The 16,390-nt window shown below is 33.4% G+C and overlaps 2 protein-coding genes and 1 non-coding gene across 3 annotated transcripts; 2 read left to right on the forward strand and 1 right to left on the reverse strand.

Annotated features, from left to right (window-relative positions):
- Positions 1-1,370: 1,370 nt before the first annotated feature.
- On the forward strand, positions 1,371-5,749 carry LOC130730940 (ATP-citrate synthase alpha chain protein 2). The gene is made up of 12 exons (XM_057583097.1): positions 1,371-1,548; positions 1,642-1,818; positions 1,914-2,075; positions 2,193-2,273; positions 2,714-2,765; positions 3,061-3,175; positions 3,291-3,372; positions 4,454-4,549; positions 4,677-4,778; positions 4,898-5,014; positions 5,098-5,214; positions 5,457-5,749. Exons 1-12 carry the CDS (start codon positions 1,450-1,452, stop codon positions 5,526-5,528), a joined length of 1,272 nt encoding a protein of 423 aa, XP_057439080.1. The 5' UTR covers positions 1,371-1,449; the 3' UTR covers positions 5,529-5,749.
- Positions 5,750-9,401: 3,652 nt separating this feature from the next.
- On the forward strand, positions 9,402-11,506 carry LOC130732713 (putative DNA (cytosine-5)-methyltransferase CMT1). The gene is made up of 6 exons (XM_057584708.1): positions 9,402-9,699; positions 9,786-9,905; positions 10,027-10,117; positions 10,304-10,521; positions 10,631-10,696; positions 10,773-11,506. The coding sequence occupies exons 3-6, from the start codon at positions 10,072-10,074 to the stop codon at positions 11,040-11,042; spliced, it is 600 nt and encodes a 199-aa protein (XP_057440691.1). The 5' UTR covers positions 9,402-9,699; positions 9,786-9,905; positions 10,027-10,071; the 3' UTR covers positions 11,043-11,506.
- Positions 11,507-12,289: 783 nt separating this feature from the next.
- On the reverse strand, positions 12,290-12,363 carry TRNAI-UAU (transfer RNA isoleucine (anticodon UAU)). Its single transcript has one exon. It is a non-coding gene; the product is annotated as a tRNA-Ile (tRNA).
- Between the last annotated feature and the right edge of the window lie 4,027 nt (positions 12,364-16,390).

Consider the following 16,390-nt stretch of genomic DNA (forward strand, 5'->3'; position numbering starts at 1 on the left):
AGCCCAACCCTTTCAATCATATCGTAAAAGATTAGTAAAATTCTATCATGTTTTACAAAGAAATTTTTTTGTTTGCAAATCCAATTATCGCATTTTTTAAATTTTAATATGGACTTTTGAGATTTTATCTTTTCATATTAGATTGCTTCATGGTTTGATTAGCTACAAATTATGTCCAAAAAAAGCTACAAATTCACCAAAGTTATAACTTATAAGGATAAAACTCACATGAGGTGTTACTCTCTCAAAGGGACTCCTAATTCAACCTACCAGAAACATATAGCTTTTTTGAAAGTCAAAAACATATAACTTAAATTTAAAAGATGGAAGATATATGAGTTAAGAAAAAGGGGAAGGTCCAAACCCTAATGATCAAATTCCTATAAGAAAAACTTGACCGATAAACAAAACAAATAAAAATAATAGAGAAAAAGTTTGATGCACCGACGGTGTAAAGTTTTTTTACACCGTCAACCAATCAGATTTCAAGGATGTGAGAAAATCTCTCTTTTCATTTAATTTCTTTAATTGACATGTCACATCCTTGAAATCTGATTGGTTGACGGTGTTAAAAAACTTTACACCGTCGGTGCATTAAAATTAAACTCAAAATAATATAAGTATGTGAATTGTGATGCTGTAATGATCTTGTTGTCTTTTTGGTAAACTAAAACATATTCATTTATGTTGCATTACGATATATTCTTTTAACCATATAACTATATTATCATCAATTGAGTTACTTTTTGTTTAAGTTTATGAGCATTAAAACCCTCCCTACTAATGACTAAAACTAGTCAAACTATAACAATTCAGTGTCAATTAATCTGTGTTGTTGGTATTCCACGAGAATATCATATTTTGAAGAAAAAATAAACTTTTCATAATTCCTCCAAGCCCCACCCAGGACAAGCTTTGAACAATGAAGCATATGCGGTATGCCTATCTTATCTTATCTTACACTAACTAGTATTTGGTAGTAGGTGACAACATAACATACTTTAATGTGATTTAAAAATTACAATGGATTGGCATGATAGCTAGAATGCAGCAGCCAACAAGTTGACACACCCTTTTCCTTCGAGAGCTGGATTTGACACCTCAGCCATTAGATTTCACACCCCTAATTTTTAGATTTTCAAGTTCCGAATTATTTCGGAATCTTAGATTCCGAAATTAATTCGTGATTTGTAGTGCAAAATACATGTAACACCCAACTTTTAAGTGAAAAAGTGCTTCAAAAACCTTTTTCTGAAATATTTTGAAAACTGAGTTTTCGTAAATGGGGTGACATTTCTAATGCTCTTTTCCTTCCCTTATGATGACTTACTAGTAGCTACTACTTCTACTCACCACCTTGTGACTACTTACTTATCACATAAAACAAACCAATACTACATTACTACGTCATTCCTAGGTAGCATCGTTCAAGGTTGTCTGAAACTCTGAATGGCGAGGAAGAAGATCAGAGAGTACCACTCCAAGAAGCTCCTCAAAGAGCACCTCAAACGCCTCGCCTCCATCGACCTTGACATCAAATCCGCTCAGGTTCGCTTCCAATTCAATCAAATTTCTCTTCTCATGCTGCTCTGTTTTCTAAATTCAATGAAATTCATCATCACCAATTCAATTCCTTCATAGGTCACTGAATCAACGGATTTTGCTGAGTTGACTAACCAGCATCCATGGCTTTCATCCACCAAACTGGTTGTCAAGCCAGACATGCTGTTCGGGAAGCGTGGGAAAAGTGGCTTAGTAGCTCTCAATTTAGATGTTGCCCAAGTTGCTGAATTTGTCAAAGAACGCCTTGGCGTTGAGGTAACTGCTAAAAAACACAACAATTAGTATAAAATTGGAGTATCGGTTTTCATTTCATGTTCCTGAACACTGTCTCTGTATTGGGTATTCCTCAGGTTGAGATGGGTGGTTGCAAAGCACCTATAACTACGTTTATTGTTGAGCCCTTTGTTCCTCATGAGCTAGAGTTTTATCTGTCTGTTGTTTCTGAAAGGTTGGGCTCTACCATCAGCTTCTCAGAATGTGGGGGCATAGAAATTGAAGAGAACTGGGATAAGGTAATAATACTGAACTAATTATATGTGGTTAGATTGTGTTGCTGATCATTATGTGTTGCCATGTGTAAATGTAACCCTGATTGATAAGCTAACATATATGATTGCTATCACTTATAGGTTAAAACTATATTCCTTCCAACAGAGAAACCTATGACTTTGGAGGCATGTGCGCCCTTGATTGCTACTCTTCCCTTGGAGGTCAGTATTTTCACACTTCTCTGGTGTTTGCCTCACTTTCTTGTTTCTTTGTAGTGGGAAAGTGTGTCTTGTTGATCATTCAAGGAATTAATAATTTCCATGTTAGAACTCGAGAATTGCTCGGACACTGATATGTCCGACAATGTGAATAATTTAGATTTAGATTGTGCATATCTTGAGCAGGTTATTGCATATCTTAAAAAATACTTTATGTAGACGCATGATCTGAGTGTTATTAATGCCTTCTGGTCCTAAACATTTCCTATCTCTGTTTACACTTCTGAAATCTTTGGCTTCTGCATTTTTACGATGATGCACTCCAGTTCATTTTTCCCCCTCTATGTTAGCTCTTCAAGCATAATCTGGACTTGGTCTGCACTTTTTAAGGATTTTGATGCACTCTCTATGTAGCAAATGCTTATTCTTCCTTTAATTCCCAGGTTCGGGGGAAAATTGGCGATTTCATAATGGGTGTGTTTGCTGTCTTTCAAGGTATGATGTTAACAAATTTGAAACACTAGTGTATCCTCTCACTGTTTTGGAGCCTGAAACACAGCATTGGTCTTTGTTTTCCTACATAGTATAATCTATGAGAACAAATACTAAATTGGTCTTTGTTTTCTCCTACCTACTATAGTCTATGAGAACAAATACTAAGTAGTCCATTTTATGCAAGTCAGGGTTCCTTTTCACATTACTTTACTCATTAGTAATGCCAACTATCACAGCTTTTATTCTGTACAAAATTGTTAGGTCTGACGTTTTTGTTCTCGCATTCTGTCCCTAGATCTGGACTTCAGTTTTCTAGAGATGAATCCATTTACACTAGTGGATGAGAAGCCATATCCACTGGACATGAGAGGGGAATTGGATGACACGGCTGCATTCAAAAACTTCAACAAGTATAATCCTTCGATATTGATGTTTCATAGTGTTTTTAATTTTGAAGTGAAGGAAATTTATCTATTACTGCACACAACTAGATGTTATCCAATCTATATATTGTTATGCATTCAGGTGGGGTGATATAGAGTTTCCATTGCCTTTTGGAAGAGTTCTAAGCCCTACAGAAAGCTTCATTCATTCCTTGGATGACAAGGTATTTTATTTGTATCTGTGTGGTCATTATCTTATTAATGCATGCAATTTCTTTCTGAGCATGCCTTGAGGGAAGAATTGTTTTTTATTCTTTAAGCTACTGCATCTAGAATTGTTTTTTAGCCAACAAGGCTCTCTTTGCAGACACTTCTTTCGAAAGATGCATGCTAGAGAACAGCCTCTCCATGATCTCACTTGAAGAATTTAGGCCTAAATCAAAGAAATTCAGGGCCTGGGTATATCAATGCACAAAAAGTGCAAAGCCTTTTTTTTAGTTTGAGTGCCTAGTCTCTCTAAAGTCCAAGCCAAATCCCAGACTACCTTTACCAATCACACTCCCTCAGAATATAATCTCCCCCTCCAACTGACCCACATGAGTCCGTCCACTCACTCACTATGCGGTTAGTTATTCTTTTCTTTCTCCTAGGCTTTATCAAGTGCGTTAGTGCATTACACCTCTTTCTTCTACACCTTAGTAATTGTTGGCTTTGGGTCGCATCATCTCTCCACCCTTCAAAAACACACCTTGTCCCCCCAGTTGGAAATCAGGGAAATGTTTTCAAACAATGCTTCCCGAGGTTTTTCACAAATAGACTAGTGTTTCCATTTGGTCAAAACATCCACAGTCCCCTGAGCATAAATACATCAAGTACTCAACAGTCAAGTTTGTCTTGACAGTTTATTTTTCATAGGCTTTACTTGCACTTGTTATGCTAATGATGATCTTGGAGCACCTTCTCAACTATGCACAGCATAGGGCACTTTTGCACAGTGAGAACTAGGAAATCCTTTAAAAATTGAAAAAAGTTATCAGAATTTTAAGTATTTTCAGTCATTCTTATGGAATTCCGTACATAGTTTTGCTGACCTCATATGATAAATATTGCCTAAATAAGTGGTAGCCTGGATAGTTAGTATTGACTATTGAGCACTAAAATACGTGACCTTTATAACTTGCACCTTTCAGTGCTATTGTTGTTGCAATGCCTTGTTTTTGTAAAAGTAATTCTTCCCTGTTTAATAATTAAATGTAACTTTCGTCTTTTATAGGTTGGTAAAATATATGCTTTTTCATATTGCAGACAAGTGCATCTTTGAAATTTACTGTATTGAATCCAAAAGGACGCATCTGGACAATGGTGGCTGGAGGTGGTGCAAGTGTAATTTATGCTGATACTGTAAGTTGATTTTTTATGGGTTTATTTCAAGCGGAAAATGTGAACAAAGGGCCACCTCAAACAGTGATTACTGGGAGGTTTGCTTTTAGTAGGTATTTTTGGTGGCTTATCTACCTTTATTTTCTAGGTTGGAGATTTAGGCTATGCATCCGAGCTTGGCAACTATGCTGAGTATAGTGGAGCTCCAAATGAGGAGGAAGTGTTGCAGTATGCAAGAGTCGTAATAGATGTAAAGATTCTAACCACTCTTTTTCTGTTTCCTTATGACTTAAATTTCACTATATGATCATCGCTAGTGGCCTCCATCACTACGTCACTTGAAAATTTGTGCTCTTGACTGTGTTGCAGTGTGCTACTGCAGATCCTGATGGCCGTAAAAGAGCCCTTCTTATTGGAGGTGGCATCGCAAACTTCACTGATGTTGCTGCCACATTCAGTGGGATTATTCGAGCCCTGAAAGAGAAGGTATGATATTGCTATTTATGTCCTTATTCCACTTGCAGTTGTTGATTTGATAGTTAATGAACTTGTTTCCAACCGCTCTACAGGAATCAAAGCTTAAAGCAGCAAGAATGCACATCTTTGTCAGAAGAGGTGGTCCAAATTATCAGACTGGTTTGGCAAAGATGCGTGCATTGGGGGAGGAATTGGGAGTACCAATTGAGGTAAGGGTGGCAATCATTTTATGAATCTTGTAATTGAAGAGTTCTTAACCAGTTAACTTTGAGGTTTTGGCATTAAGCCTCAAAGATTTTAAAGGAGAAGTGGTGGAGTGCCTACATTGGAGTCTTGAGTAAAGTGTTCTCGAGTCTCTACCACTGTGAAAAAACAAAAACATTGATATGATAAATGCAGATTTTCTTTGTGTCTATTGTTTGTATAATTGTGGCAAATCTTGTGGTTCCAGGTTTATGGGCCGGAGGCCACAATGACTGGCATCTGCAAGCAAGCTATTGATTGCATCATGTCTGAAGCATAGCAGAGTCCTTTCTGTCACCAGCATCATCATTTTGCATTCCAGAGACTTATTTGATGTTTTGATGGATGTAAGTTTGTATCTAGGAGACGAGGAGTAAGATTGAAGGCAAGAGGATATGAATGTTGCAAGCCTGAACTTCTTTTCTTCTTTTCTTCCTGTTGTTATTTTGACCAAAACGTTACTTGAAAATATATGTGAAAAATGTATTTTTTTTTATACAAGTGAGGGCTAACGCCCAACAAACAAGCTAAACAAGCCTAGGAGAGGAAATTCCCATTACATCATCGCAGAATTTAATCGGAGAGGCGAGAGACAAAAATCTGGGAGGTTAGAGGCGAAATTTTAGGAGCTTGAGAGGGAAAGAATTGTGAGACGATCAAAGATTTGGGATATGAGAGGGAAATTAATTGGAGGGATAGTTGCGGTAAAGATAGAGGTGATAGCCATTGTGATATAGTAGATGAGAATAAGGCAAGAAAAAGTAGCAAGTAGAGGTGAGCGCTTGTGGAGCACCTTGAAGCAAATGAAGAGATTGAGTGAATAATTTAAAGAAAAAAGTGACATGGAAATCTGTGGAGAAGCGTGTGATTCCTTCTATGTATCCAATTCATATAGTGGTGGCTCTGTTTGTGTTTGGATCGTGGTGGAACTTGAGAATTTGCTGTTGGAATTTTGTTTTCATTGCAACTAGGAATTAGGGGCCACTGCTATTAGTAACCATGGAAGGAGTAGAATTTTTTATTGGTTGCTGTCATGTAAAGCTAAAGAGCTTAGCTACTGGTTCTGAAGGAGCATGGCACAATTGGTTTTTTACTGGTGACGATGGTGTCATAGCTGCTATTGCTTGTGGAGATGGGGATTGAAAGGTGTTGTAACTGGCTTTTGATGGGATCTGTCTACTATCCATTGATGGTGTTTAGTGCATTGGCTAAGGATTCATGTACTACTCTTTCTATGAGGCATTTTTTTATAACGTCTAGCTTCTCAGGAGTTGTCTCTTGACTTTTTAGTTGCATTTTCTATGTACTCTCTATTTCTCTCTTTTTGTATTGGGTTGAACTATCTATTGCACTTTATATCAATATAATTCTTTGACTATAAAAAAAAAAGTGAAGGCTCGAAATTATAAGATAACATTGTGAATTTATATACTTCATTCCAAATACAAATTAATTTATTGAAACCTAATTTTATTGAAATTACTTTTGCCTAACTCTAAAAAAGACCTACAATGTGTTTTTTAGAATTTTTTCTTATGAAGGAGGCGGACATAACAAAGCCAAAAATAAACTACATTCCCCTACAATAGATAGTGGACTCAATAACCCACGCTGACGAACCAATGGAGCACACAGGTGCAAGTCAACATACCCCGAGTTCAGAAACTAGATACAACTAGCAAAATAGTATGATTCAATAACTGCATGATTAAATACCATTACACTTTTTTAAGTGATGTCAAATAGTGGAATCCAACTTGTCCATCGAATATGGTGCAATATAAATTGATTATAATAACTTATTTTTTTATTGTATACACCCTCCTTGATTACATATATATAAAAAAAAAAACTTTTTAGGTTTATTCATTTAATGATTGTATCTAAATATTATTAATGACTAGATACATTTATTAAATGAATGTACCTAAGATGTCTTTTTTGTTTATATATGTGACTGGAGGGTGTATGTCATATTCAAAGGTTTTTTTTTTTTTACTTTCCAATGTACCAAAAAAATTTAACATACATATTCAAAGGTTTGAAATGTCTACACAGTTTCAGATTATAAAAAGATCAATTTTTTTATATAAGTTATAATTGCAAAAATTAAAATTCCATGTGAAGCATTGGATACAGAAAAAAAATCAAATCTCCTAAATCATTGGGATTCAAATAATTGTTTTCTAAGATATTAGGGTCCACCTAATATGCACCACTTTTTAGTGGTATAACTTTGCACCATTATGTGAATTGTCCATTTTACCCCTGTTCAAAAAATTAATCCCATCAAAATTCACCCGGTAATACCAAAATTTTTTCTTTTTATAAAATAATTTTTTTTAACAGGGGTAAAATGGATAATTGGTATAGTGGTGCAAGGTTGCACCACTTTTCATATTAGGTGTATTAAGGCACCCTAATTTCATTTCCCGCCCGAGTGACTCTTCACTTTCTCTTTCTCTGCCCTTCGCTGCTTCCCTCTCAACGCAAAAAGAAGCCCAAACCCCCCCACCGATAACCCCGACGAGGACTCCTTCTTCGTCGGAAAACCTATTCCGGCCGCCGAGGCCCGCGCTAAATGGCCCCACCGATACCCCAAGGTCTTCTTCTTCTTCTCATCAATCCCTCTTCTATTCAAATCTGTACCTATTTTGTTTCTATTTTTACCCTATTTGCTTTGTATCAGGTGGAAAAGAAGGGTTCAGCTGGAAGCTCTAACGAGTGAGCATCTGCATGTTCCTATTTTGTTTCTGGTTTTTTTTAGCTACGTGAGCTGAATTCTCTGTATCCATTCGATTGTGCAGGGGAAAGAGTGAAAGCGAGAACTTTCGGGTGAGGTTTCACTACAGTCAAGCTAGGGTTGATGGGGTACTCTACGACCTTAATGACGATGCCTATGTCAAGGTTTTCTCCCTTTCCTTCGCCATTTGAATTAAAACCCTTTATGCTATGTTTGGTAGAGAAGAGAGAGATAGAGAAGAGATAATAGAGAAGAGAGAGGTTGAGTAGAAAAAAATAAGTGAGAAATAGAGTAGATTTAGAGGTTGTTTGGTATGATAGAGATAGAAGAGAAAGAGTGATGTGGAAAGTTATATTTTGTATCAAAAGACATTATTAACCTGATCAATATATATATTAAAAAAATGTATACAGCAACAAAAAAGGGACAAAACGGTCATAAAGAAATAAAGATACTCTCTGCTCCAACTCTCGTCAATTTGAGGAGAGGTATTAAAGGTGTCAGAGCCTCTCTCTCGTCCCTGATTTATGTCTTACCAAACGGGGAAATGGTGACGTGTCTCCCCTCTAACTCTCCTCCCTTCATCTCTCTCTTCTGTAACTCCACGCTACCAAACACCGTTAATGTTGAAAAATGTCTGACAGAATCACTATTTAGGATAAACTTCTAAAGCACTTTTAAAGGAAAAAAACTGAAAAGCAGGGTTGTCAATAGCGCGCTATAGTGCTGTAGCGGCCCTTGGCCGCTCCTAGTTGTGGTGTAACAGCTGTTGGGGCCGCTAAAGAGGAGGAAATAGCAGCCATAGTGGTACTATTTGACCGCTATTTGGTGGAACTGATAAAAACCCAAAACACAACCCACAAAAAGTTCATGTTAGGGCATTTTGGGGAGGTAATTCAGGGTTTTTGCTTCCGGACCATACTGAAAATGGTCTAGTTTTAGGAGGATAAGGAGGAGACACGGAAGTCATATCGAACTTTCATGGTTCTAGGCAATTTAGTTTCGGAATTAGAGACTTAAAATTCTTAGTTACCTTGGCTTTTATTGCTACTAGTATGTTTTGTTTATGACACCTATTATGACCTTTTAATGTTAATTATGGCTGCCATCAATTGAGTATTTTGTATCATTTATATGTATATAGTTATAGTATATAAACTATACAAAAAATTTAGCATAGCGACCATCCCGCTATGCGCTATACCGCTATAGTGTTTTTGGGGTCGGCCGCCATCTGGGATTGACAACACTGCTGAAAAGTTTAAATAAGATTTTGGAATAAGCTGAAAAAAGTTGAATCTCTCTCATCTAACTTCTTTGTAAACTTATTTATTTATTTGGATTTCAGTTACAATTACCTAAATTTGCTTTTCCTTCACTCCATCGTATATCTTAGATTTTGGTTGGAAGTACTCTTAACTACTACTAGTGGAAATCCAATCACAAAAGCTTTCCTTTTTTGTTAGAAGTCACATAAATTTCTCAATTAAAAGCTCACATAAGCTAGAAGTTAATCCAAACTGGGCCTTACTTTGGGGAATAACTTTGTTCTATTTTTGCTGTTTGTTGTGTATCTATTCTTCCACCACATGAAATTCAGGCTGAAGATGGTTAGGCTGATTATATTGCAAGAATCGTTGAGATGTTTGAAACGGTTGATGATGAGAAGTATTTCACGGCCCAATGGTTCTACTGAGCTGAAGACACAGTGAGATTACATTTTATCAACAGTTTTTGTTTTAATTCTCCAGCATTTTTTATGGGCCATTCATTTGGTGTTTTGAATGCATGCAGGTCATCAAAGACCACGGTGATCTGGTTGACAAGAAACGGGTGTTTGTATCTGATGTCAAAGATGAAAACCAGCTTGATTGTCTTGTTTCCAAATTAAAAATTGCTCAAATCACTCGCACGGTACGTGCTTCATGGTCACTTTGTTTTCTGTAAATTCTAAATACGTGGTACTTCAACAAATTTCTTCTAAAGTACCATGTGTGTAATGCTGCTGAAAACATTTGCAATTTGAATACTGCAGGTGGATGCCAAGAAGAAAATCCCTTCTTGTGATTTCTATTATGACATGAAGTACACAGTGCCATACTTGACTTTTTCAAACATTGTGAGCGGTATGGTTTTTTTTTTTAAGATATGATTTGTAGAAAATAACCACACAACAAAACTCATGGTCACTGTTTTATTACTTTACAGTTTTATCAAGATATACTGATTTTTATATGACTCATGATCACTGCTGTCTTAATGTTATTTTTCTCTGAATTTTGCAACCTGACTCCGATTTCTCTGATAACCAGAAACAACCAGAATAGGAAATGATTCATCTTCCACAGTTTCAACTGAGTCAGGATTTAATGCTTGTGTCAATGATATTGACAAGGCTAATGAAGGGACCTGTCAAAATAACAGGTCCGATTTGTCCGAGTGGACGTTGTTAGACTTGTATTCTGGATGTGGAGCTATGTCCACTGGTCTTTGCTTGGGTGCATCTATATCTGGCATCAAACTTGTCACGGTATGTAGATTTTAGACTAATACTTATCAGACGATTTGGTTTGTTTTAACTTTTCTTTTGAGCAATAATTTTGACGGGTTTTATAATGCTTTTGTGTTTGACTTCAAAGAGGTGGGCTGTTGATATAAATGAACACGCATGTAAAAGTCTGAAATTAAACCACCCAGAAACTCAGGTATGTTTCTGTTGGCATCCTGTTGCCATTGTATCTTCATTCTTGTACTCATATTGCTTCTCAATATGATAATCAGGTCAGGAATGAACAGGCAGAATATTTTTTGAATCTACTGAAAGCTTGGGCTAAGCTTTGTGAGGAGTTTTCACTATTAGGAACAGATAGGCCAGATCCTGGCTTAGATATGGATGAGGATGAAGCTGAGGATAGAGTTGATGGTATGAATATTGAAGCTTCAGAAGATCTATCTGATTCAGAGGAATTTGAGGTGGAAAGGTTGCTAGCGGTTTGCTATGGTGACCCAAACGAAGTTAAAAAACCAGGACTATACTTCAAAGTAAGTTAGCTTCCACTCTAGCACGATAATTAATTGGTTTGTTTGAAGTTGTAACTTTGATATTTTCACACCTCAAATTTTAAATCTACCCTACACTTCTCTGGATCCCTCTCTCATTTTCTCATCATTTCATCGATCATATCCCACATTTTTTCATTCCTATCACTCTTGGAGTTGCCAATATTTTTTGTTGTTGTTCAGGTTATTATTAGGATTGGCTTAGTTTTGTCAGTGTTCTTTGTGCTTTGCGTGGAACACATTTGGATTTTAAACAAACAGTTCAACACTTTGGTGATGGCCTACTCTATGTTCAATTTAAAAACAATTTATATAATGATCTATGCTTGGAATTGTGTTTATTTGTTGATGATTGGCCGGTCGCTATGTCATATGTTGCCCAGAAAGGTTTAGATTTCTTATAAGAGGTATGAAAATTTAAAAAGTCTTTCTTCAAGAGTCAGTGATACTAGAAAGAATCGTCCATACAGACCAAGTTGTTCTCAAAGCTAATTCATTTTAATTCTTTTATAGTTATGGATCTCTTATCAAAACTTTGATCAATCATAATTGACCAACATCATATCACCGCTGACCAATTTTAAACTCAATTGAATATAAGAATCAATATTAGAAATGTGTGAGCCTAATATTATGGTTTGGTCAATGATGAAATAAGGTTGTTCAAATCCGGTATGTGATTTGTTAATGGCCATATGATGGTCAATTTAAGTATAATGACTCTTCTACTGTTTCATCTTAATGATTGATGAACTGTTAAAGCCATATTATTCCTTTCTGTCTTGATTGCTTGTCGTTATGTTAGATGGCTGTGATCACACCATGAATATTGTCTATTTATCCTCTTATCTTTTAGATTGATGTGCTACCTTGAATCATGCCTAATCCAAAGTTGTAATTTTAGTTGATCACATTTCCTACAAAGTGTTAAATTCCATGTTTTGATTCTGTTGTAGATTGTAGACAAATTTAGAGATGAGATTTCTTAAGCCTGTTGTCAATAACTAATTGCTCTAAAAGCTTGATACAAGACGTCTTCGTCTTGTCTTGTGGTCTATATTAATTTGATCTTCGTTGCCTATATATTCGCTAGATCTGAGCCAATGCAGTAAGTAGTTCACGCTTCTATGTATTATCTCAACTAAATCACTTGCAACATTAGTCATTAGTATAAGGTAGTAGAGGACTAGAGGGTTTAAACATTAAAAGGTTAAAAAAGATAAAATGTGTTAGTTATATGGTCCCGGCGGGGCTCGAACCCGCGACCTTCGGCTCATAAGACCAACGCTCTAACCAACTGAGCTACGGGACCTTTGTTTTGTTGTAAATAGTTTATGATTTAAGAATTAATTGTTTTGTGAAGTAGCACATTGTTTTAAAGAAATATTCTTCTGGCTTGATTCTATAGTAGAATTTTTTGTGGTTGGGATTAAGCTTATGCAAAATGAAAGTACATTTTCATTTTTTCTAACAAGAACAAAACCACTTTTTGGGTCATAGCATATGAAAAACAAAAGGAACATATCGTGCTTTAACTGATCTCTCAATTTCATATAATTTAAATTCTCAAAACTTCAGTTTCGATAAAATAAGAATTTGAGACATGTAAGTAAAATAAAAATGACGCAGGAACATCATCACAAAAGTGTAGAGACTAAATTTACTTAAAATATTATTTGTGGATCAAAATTGCATAAAAAAAGAGTTTAATTTCTATGCACCTTTGCACCGTCAACCAATAAGATTTCAAGTATGTGAAAAAATCACTCATTTTATTTAATTTCATTAATTGACGTGACACATTCTTAAAATCTGATGGGTTGACGGTGTAAAAAAAATTTTACACCGTCGGTGCATCATCCTTTTTCTTATAAAAAACGCATTAATTCAAAGAAAACTATTTTTATTTACTTTTCATCGTTTTCTCTATTATTATTCAAAGAATGATTTTTTTTTTTGAAATGAATGAATAGTTATTTTGTCCCTTAAAATATTTTTTTCTAACAAGAACAAAATCACTTTTTGGGTCATAGCACATGAAAAACAAAAGGAACATAACCGTGCTTTATCTGATCTCTCATTTTCATATATTTTAAATTCTCAAAACTTCATTTTCTATTTAAATATTTTGAGGGGTTTGTGATGTATTTTATTTTATTTATTTGTGATGTATTTGGAAATGTAAGATTATTTCAAAAGTTTTAGTTAATTGATAAATTTAAAAGAAACTTAAAGGATGTGAGATTAGGATTTAAAAATGAGAGCAATTTAGGATTTTTATTTTATTTTTTAAATGAAATTCAATATATTAGTTAGTGAGTTTTAAGTGTAAGAATGTCTAAAATGATTTAATCACTTTAATTTATGTAAATCAATATCAATCAATCAATATCAATATTAATATATACTAGTGTGATTTTACCCGCGCGTTGCATGGGGAATATATCTATATAAACACTCAACAACAAAAAAAAATTACCACAACAAATATCACACAATCTCCAAAATTTCACAAACTCTTATATATTTTACCTCTAAGATTATTTTAAAAATTATGACAAATATACTTGAATTATATGGAAATTCATTTTTTATTAGGTTTAAGAAAGAATTTTTTTTTTAATTTTCCTCCCCGTAAAAGAGTTTTCCCCTGTAATTTGTATAAAACATAAAAGTAGACTATATTGTTATGTAGTACAAAATTAGTGTGAAACTATATTTTAAACCGTTGAAATCTTATTAAAAATTATTTTTATATTAACTTTTTATCTAGAAGTATTTCATGTAAAATTTCCTCTCCATTAAATAAGTACTAATGTTTCTTACCCGTGCATTGCACGCCAAATTTTAATATTATAATTTCGGCATGTATCAATGATTCTTAACAATTTTTTTGAAAGATAACAAAATTGATATACTAAAACCAATATTTGTCATTTTTTTTACTTTTTTTTTATAAGCCAAAATGATATATAAAGGAAGCACAACCACTCAACAAAACAAAACCACAACGAATATCACACAATCTCCAAAATTTCAAACAATTTTTAAATATTTTAACCATAAAATCATTTTAAAAATTATAAAAAATATACTTAAATTATATAAAATTTATTTTTCTATTAGGTTTAACATGAGAGTATTTTCTTGTTAAAATGTTCTTCCCCGTAGGAAAATTTTATCTCTGCAATTTTCACAAAAAATGAAAATGGACTTTATTATTATGTACAAAAAATTAACATGAAATTATATTGCAAACCAATGAGATCTTATTAAAATTAATTTTATATTGAAGTTTATGTAGAATATATGCTTTATCTATTTATATTCATCATCTCTTGATTGATCTTGCGGTGATATTCTGGGTGATAAAATTATTTAGGAAAGTGTTAATAATATAGTCAATTCAGAACTAAAAAAATGACCGTAAAAAAAAACTATAAAAAATATTGTCATCAATTATGATTATGATTTAACTTATTTTGACTACCATATATATTAAGAATGATTAACTAAAAAGATTCATATCATAAATCATTATCATCATCTTTAATTAAATAACATATCAAATTTATTTTATTGGATTTGCAAAAATATTAGTAATAATATCAATTAATCATGAATGTGATTATGCGTGTTTGTTTAAATCTTCGATAATTAGGACAAATTTTTTAAAATTCGGTTTCAAGATCTGTTTTGGAATTAGGAAATAACCTAAATTCTAATCAAATATAAAATTAAAAAAGGTACTAAATAAATATAAATAAAAACTATCAAAATCTAGCAAATCACAATAAAACCTCATAAAATCCTGAATTAATTAAAAATCAAAAATTCAATAAAAATACCATAAAAATTAATTAATACTCTAAAAATAAATTAAAAGTAAATTAAGGTAAAATCAAGAAATAAACAACATAAATCCTAATCAAATCTAAAATTTAAAAATGTATTTTTTTATGAGAATTAACATGAGAATGACACGTGGAATTTTTTTATGAGAATGACACGTCACTAAGAATTAACGTGAGAATGACACGTCACTAAATCAGCCTGATAGAAGTTCTTCTTTTCTAATATATATATTGATATTGATTGATATTGATATTGATTAGAAAAGAAGAACTTCTATCAGGTTGATTTAGTGACATGTCATTCTCAGGTTAATTCTCATAAAAAAAATTCACGTGTCATTCCATTAGATAACTTTTCTTCTGTTATGTTATTTTATCTTGAAACTTAATTTTAAAAGATTTGCCCTAATTATCTAAGATTTACCACTAAATTTATTTCAAAAAAAAATCTTGAAACCGTTTCATTATCTCTTTAAATTGGGAAAAGTCTCAAGCCTAATTTACTGCATATTTAAAAAAATCCTCTGATTTCTTCTTTTATTCTTTCTCATGATCTACAAGAATCCATTAAAATTTTAAAAGAACTTTCCTAATTATCTAAGATACTGCACCAGTCATCTCCTCTCATATGTATCAATATATATTAGAAAATATTTGCCCTAATTATCTAAGATATTGCATCAGTCATCTTATGTTGACACGTGTTCCCCGATTCTAAAATAAATCTTGAAACCGAATTTTAAAAGATTTGTCCTAGTTATTTAAGATTTACCTAGATTACTCCTTATTAAACATATTTCATCAATCTTGATTTAAATAGGTTACGAATATGTTTAATTATTTCGGAGAATTAAAGCAATTATTATTTGATGGATACAGGGAAGATTACAATATTTGATTTGATTGGTTTCCAAATGTTTAAGAAAATGGAAGGTTTTAATAATCATCCTAGAAATAAGAAATTATTATAGAAAAAAATGGGGAAAGAGGAATTTGAAAGAAGGGACGAGGGGAGAGAGAGAGCAACGAATTGAGGGGGGGAGAGAAAGAAGGACAATTAATGGGGAAAGAGGAAAAAGATATAGGGAAACTGAAAATTAAAAATGTCAGATGAGAGAAAAGAGAGAGGAGCGAAATTGGGGGAAAAAAGAGACAATTAAAAGAGAATTAATGGGAAAAAGGAGAGCACATATTGGGAACAACTTTAAAAAAATTAAAACATAAATAACTTAGAATTTAGAAAATAATAACTGAAAACGACTCGCATAATCACATTCATGATTAATTGATGTATCAAATACAATTGACATATTCCCCGGGGAAAAAAAACACTAGGTAAATATGTCCATTGTAAGAATGTCTAAAATGATTTAATCACTTCAATTTATGAAAAATTACTTATAAAATGAGAATTTGAGACACGTAAGTAAAATAAAAATGACGCAGGAACATTATCACAAAAGAGTAGAGACTTCGTTCAAAAAA

This window comes from Lotus japonicus, chromosome 1 (genome assembly GCF_012489685.1).
Source record: "Lotus japonicus ecotype B-129 chromosome 1, LjGifu_v1.2".
NCBI lineage: Eukaryota > Viridiplantae > Streptophyta > Magnoliopsida > Fabales > Fabaceae > Lotus > Lotus japonicus.

Bases quoted from the DNA above. Each gene is read 5' to 3' on its own strand.
- LOC130730940 (XM_057583097.1), top strand. From the start codon at position 1,450: ATGGCGAGGAAGAAGATCAGAGAGTACCACTCCAAGAAGCTCCTCAAA. The intron at 1,549-1,641 runs GTTCGCTTCCAA...ATTCCTTCATAG, and splicing joins TTGACATCAAATCCGCTCAG to GTCACTGAATCAACGGATTT. The intron at 4,550-4,676 runs GTAAGTTGATTT...TTTATTTTCTAG, and splicing joins GTGTAATTTATGCTGATACT to GTTGGAGATTTAGGCTATGC.
- LOC130732713 (XM_057584708.1), top strand. From the start codon at position 10,072: ATGAAGTACACAGTGCCATACTTGACTTTTTCAAACATTGTGAGCG. The intron at 10,118-10,303 runs GTATGGTTTTTT...TCTGATAACCAG, and splicing joins TTTTTCAAACATTGTGAGCG to AAACAACCAGAATAGGAAAT. The intron at 10,697-10,772 runs GTATGTTTCTGT...TATGATAATCAG, and splicing joins TAAACCACCCAGAAACTCAG to GTCAGGAATGAACAGGCAGA.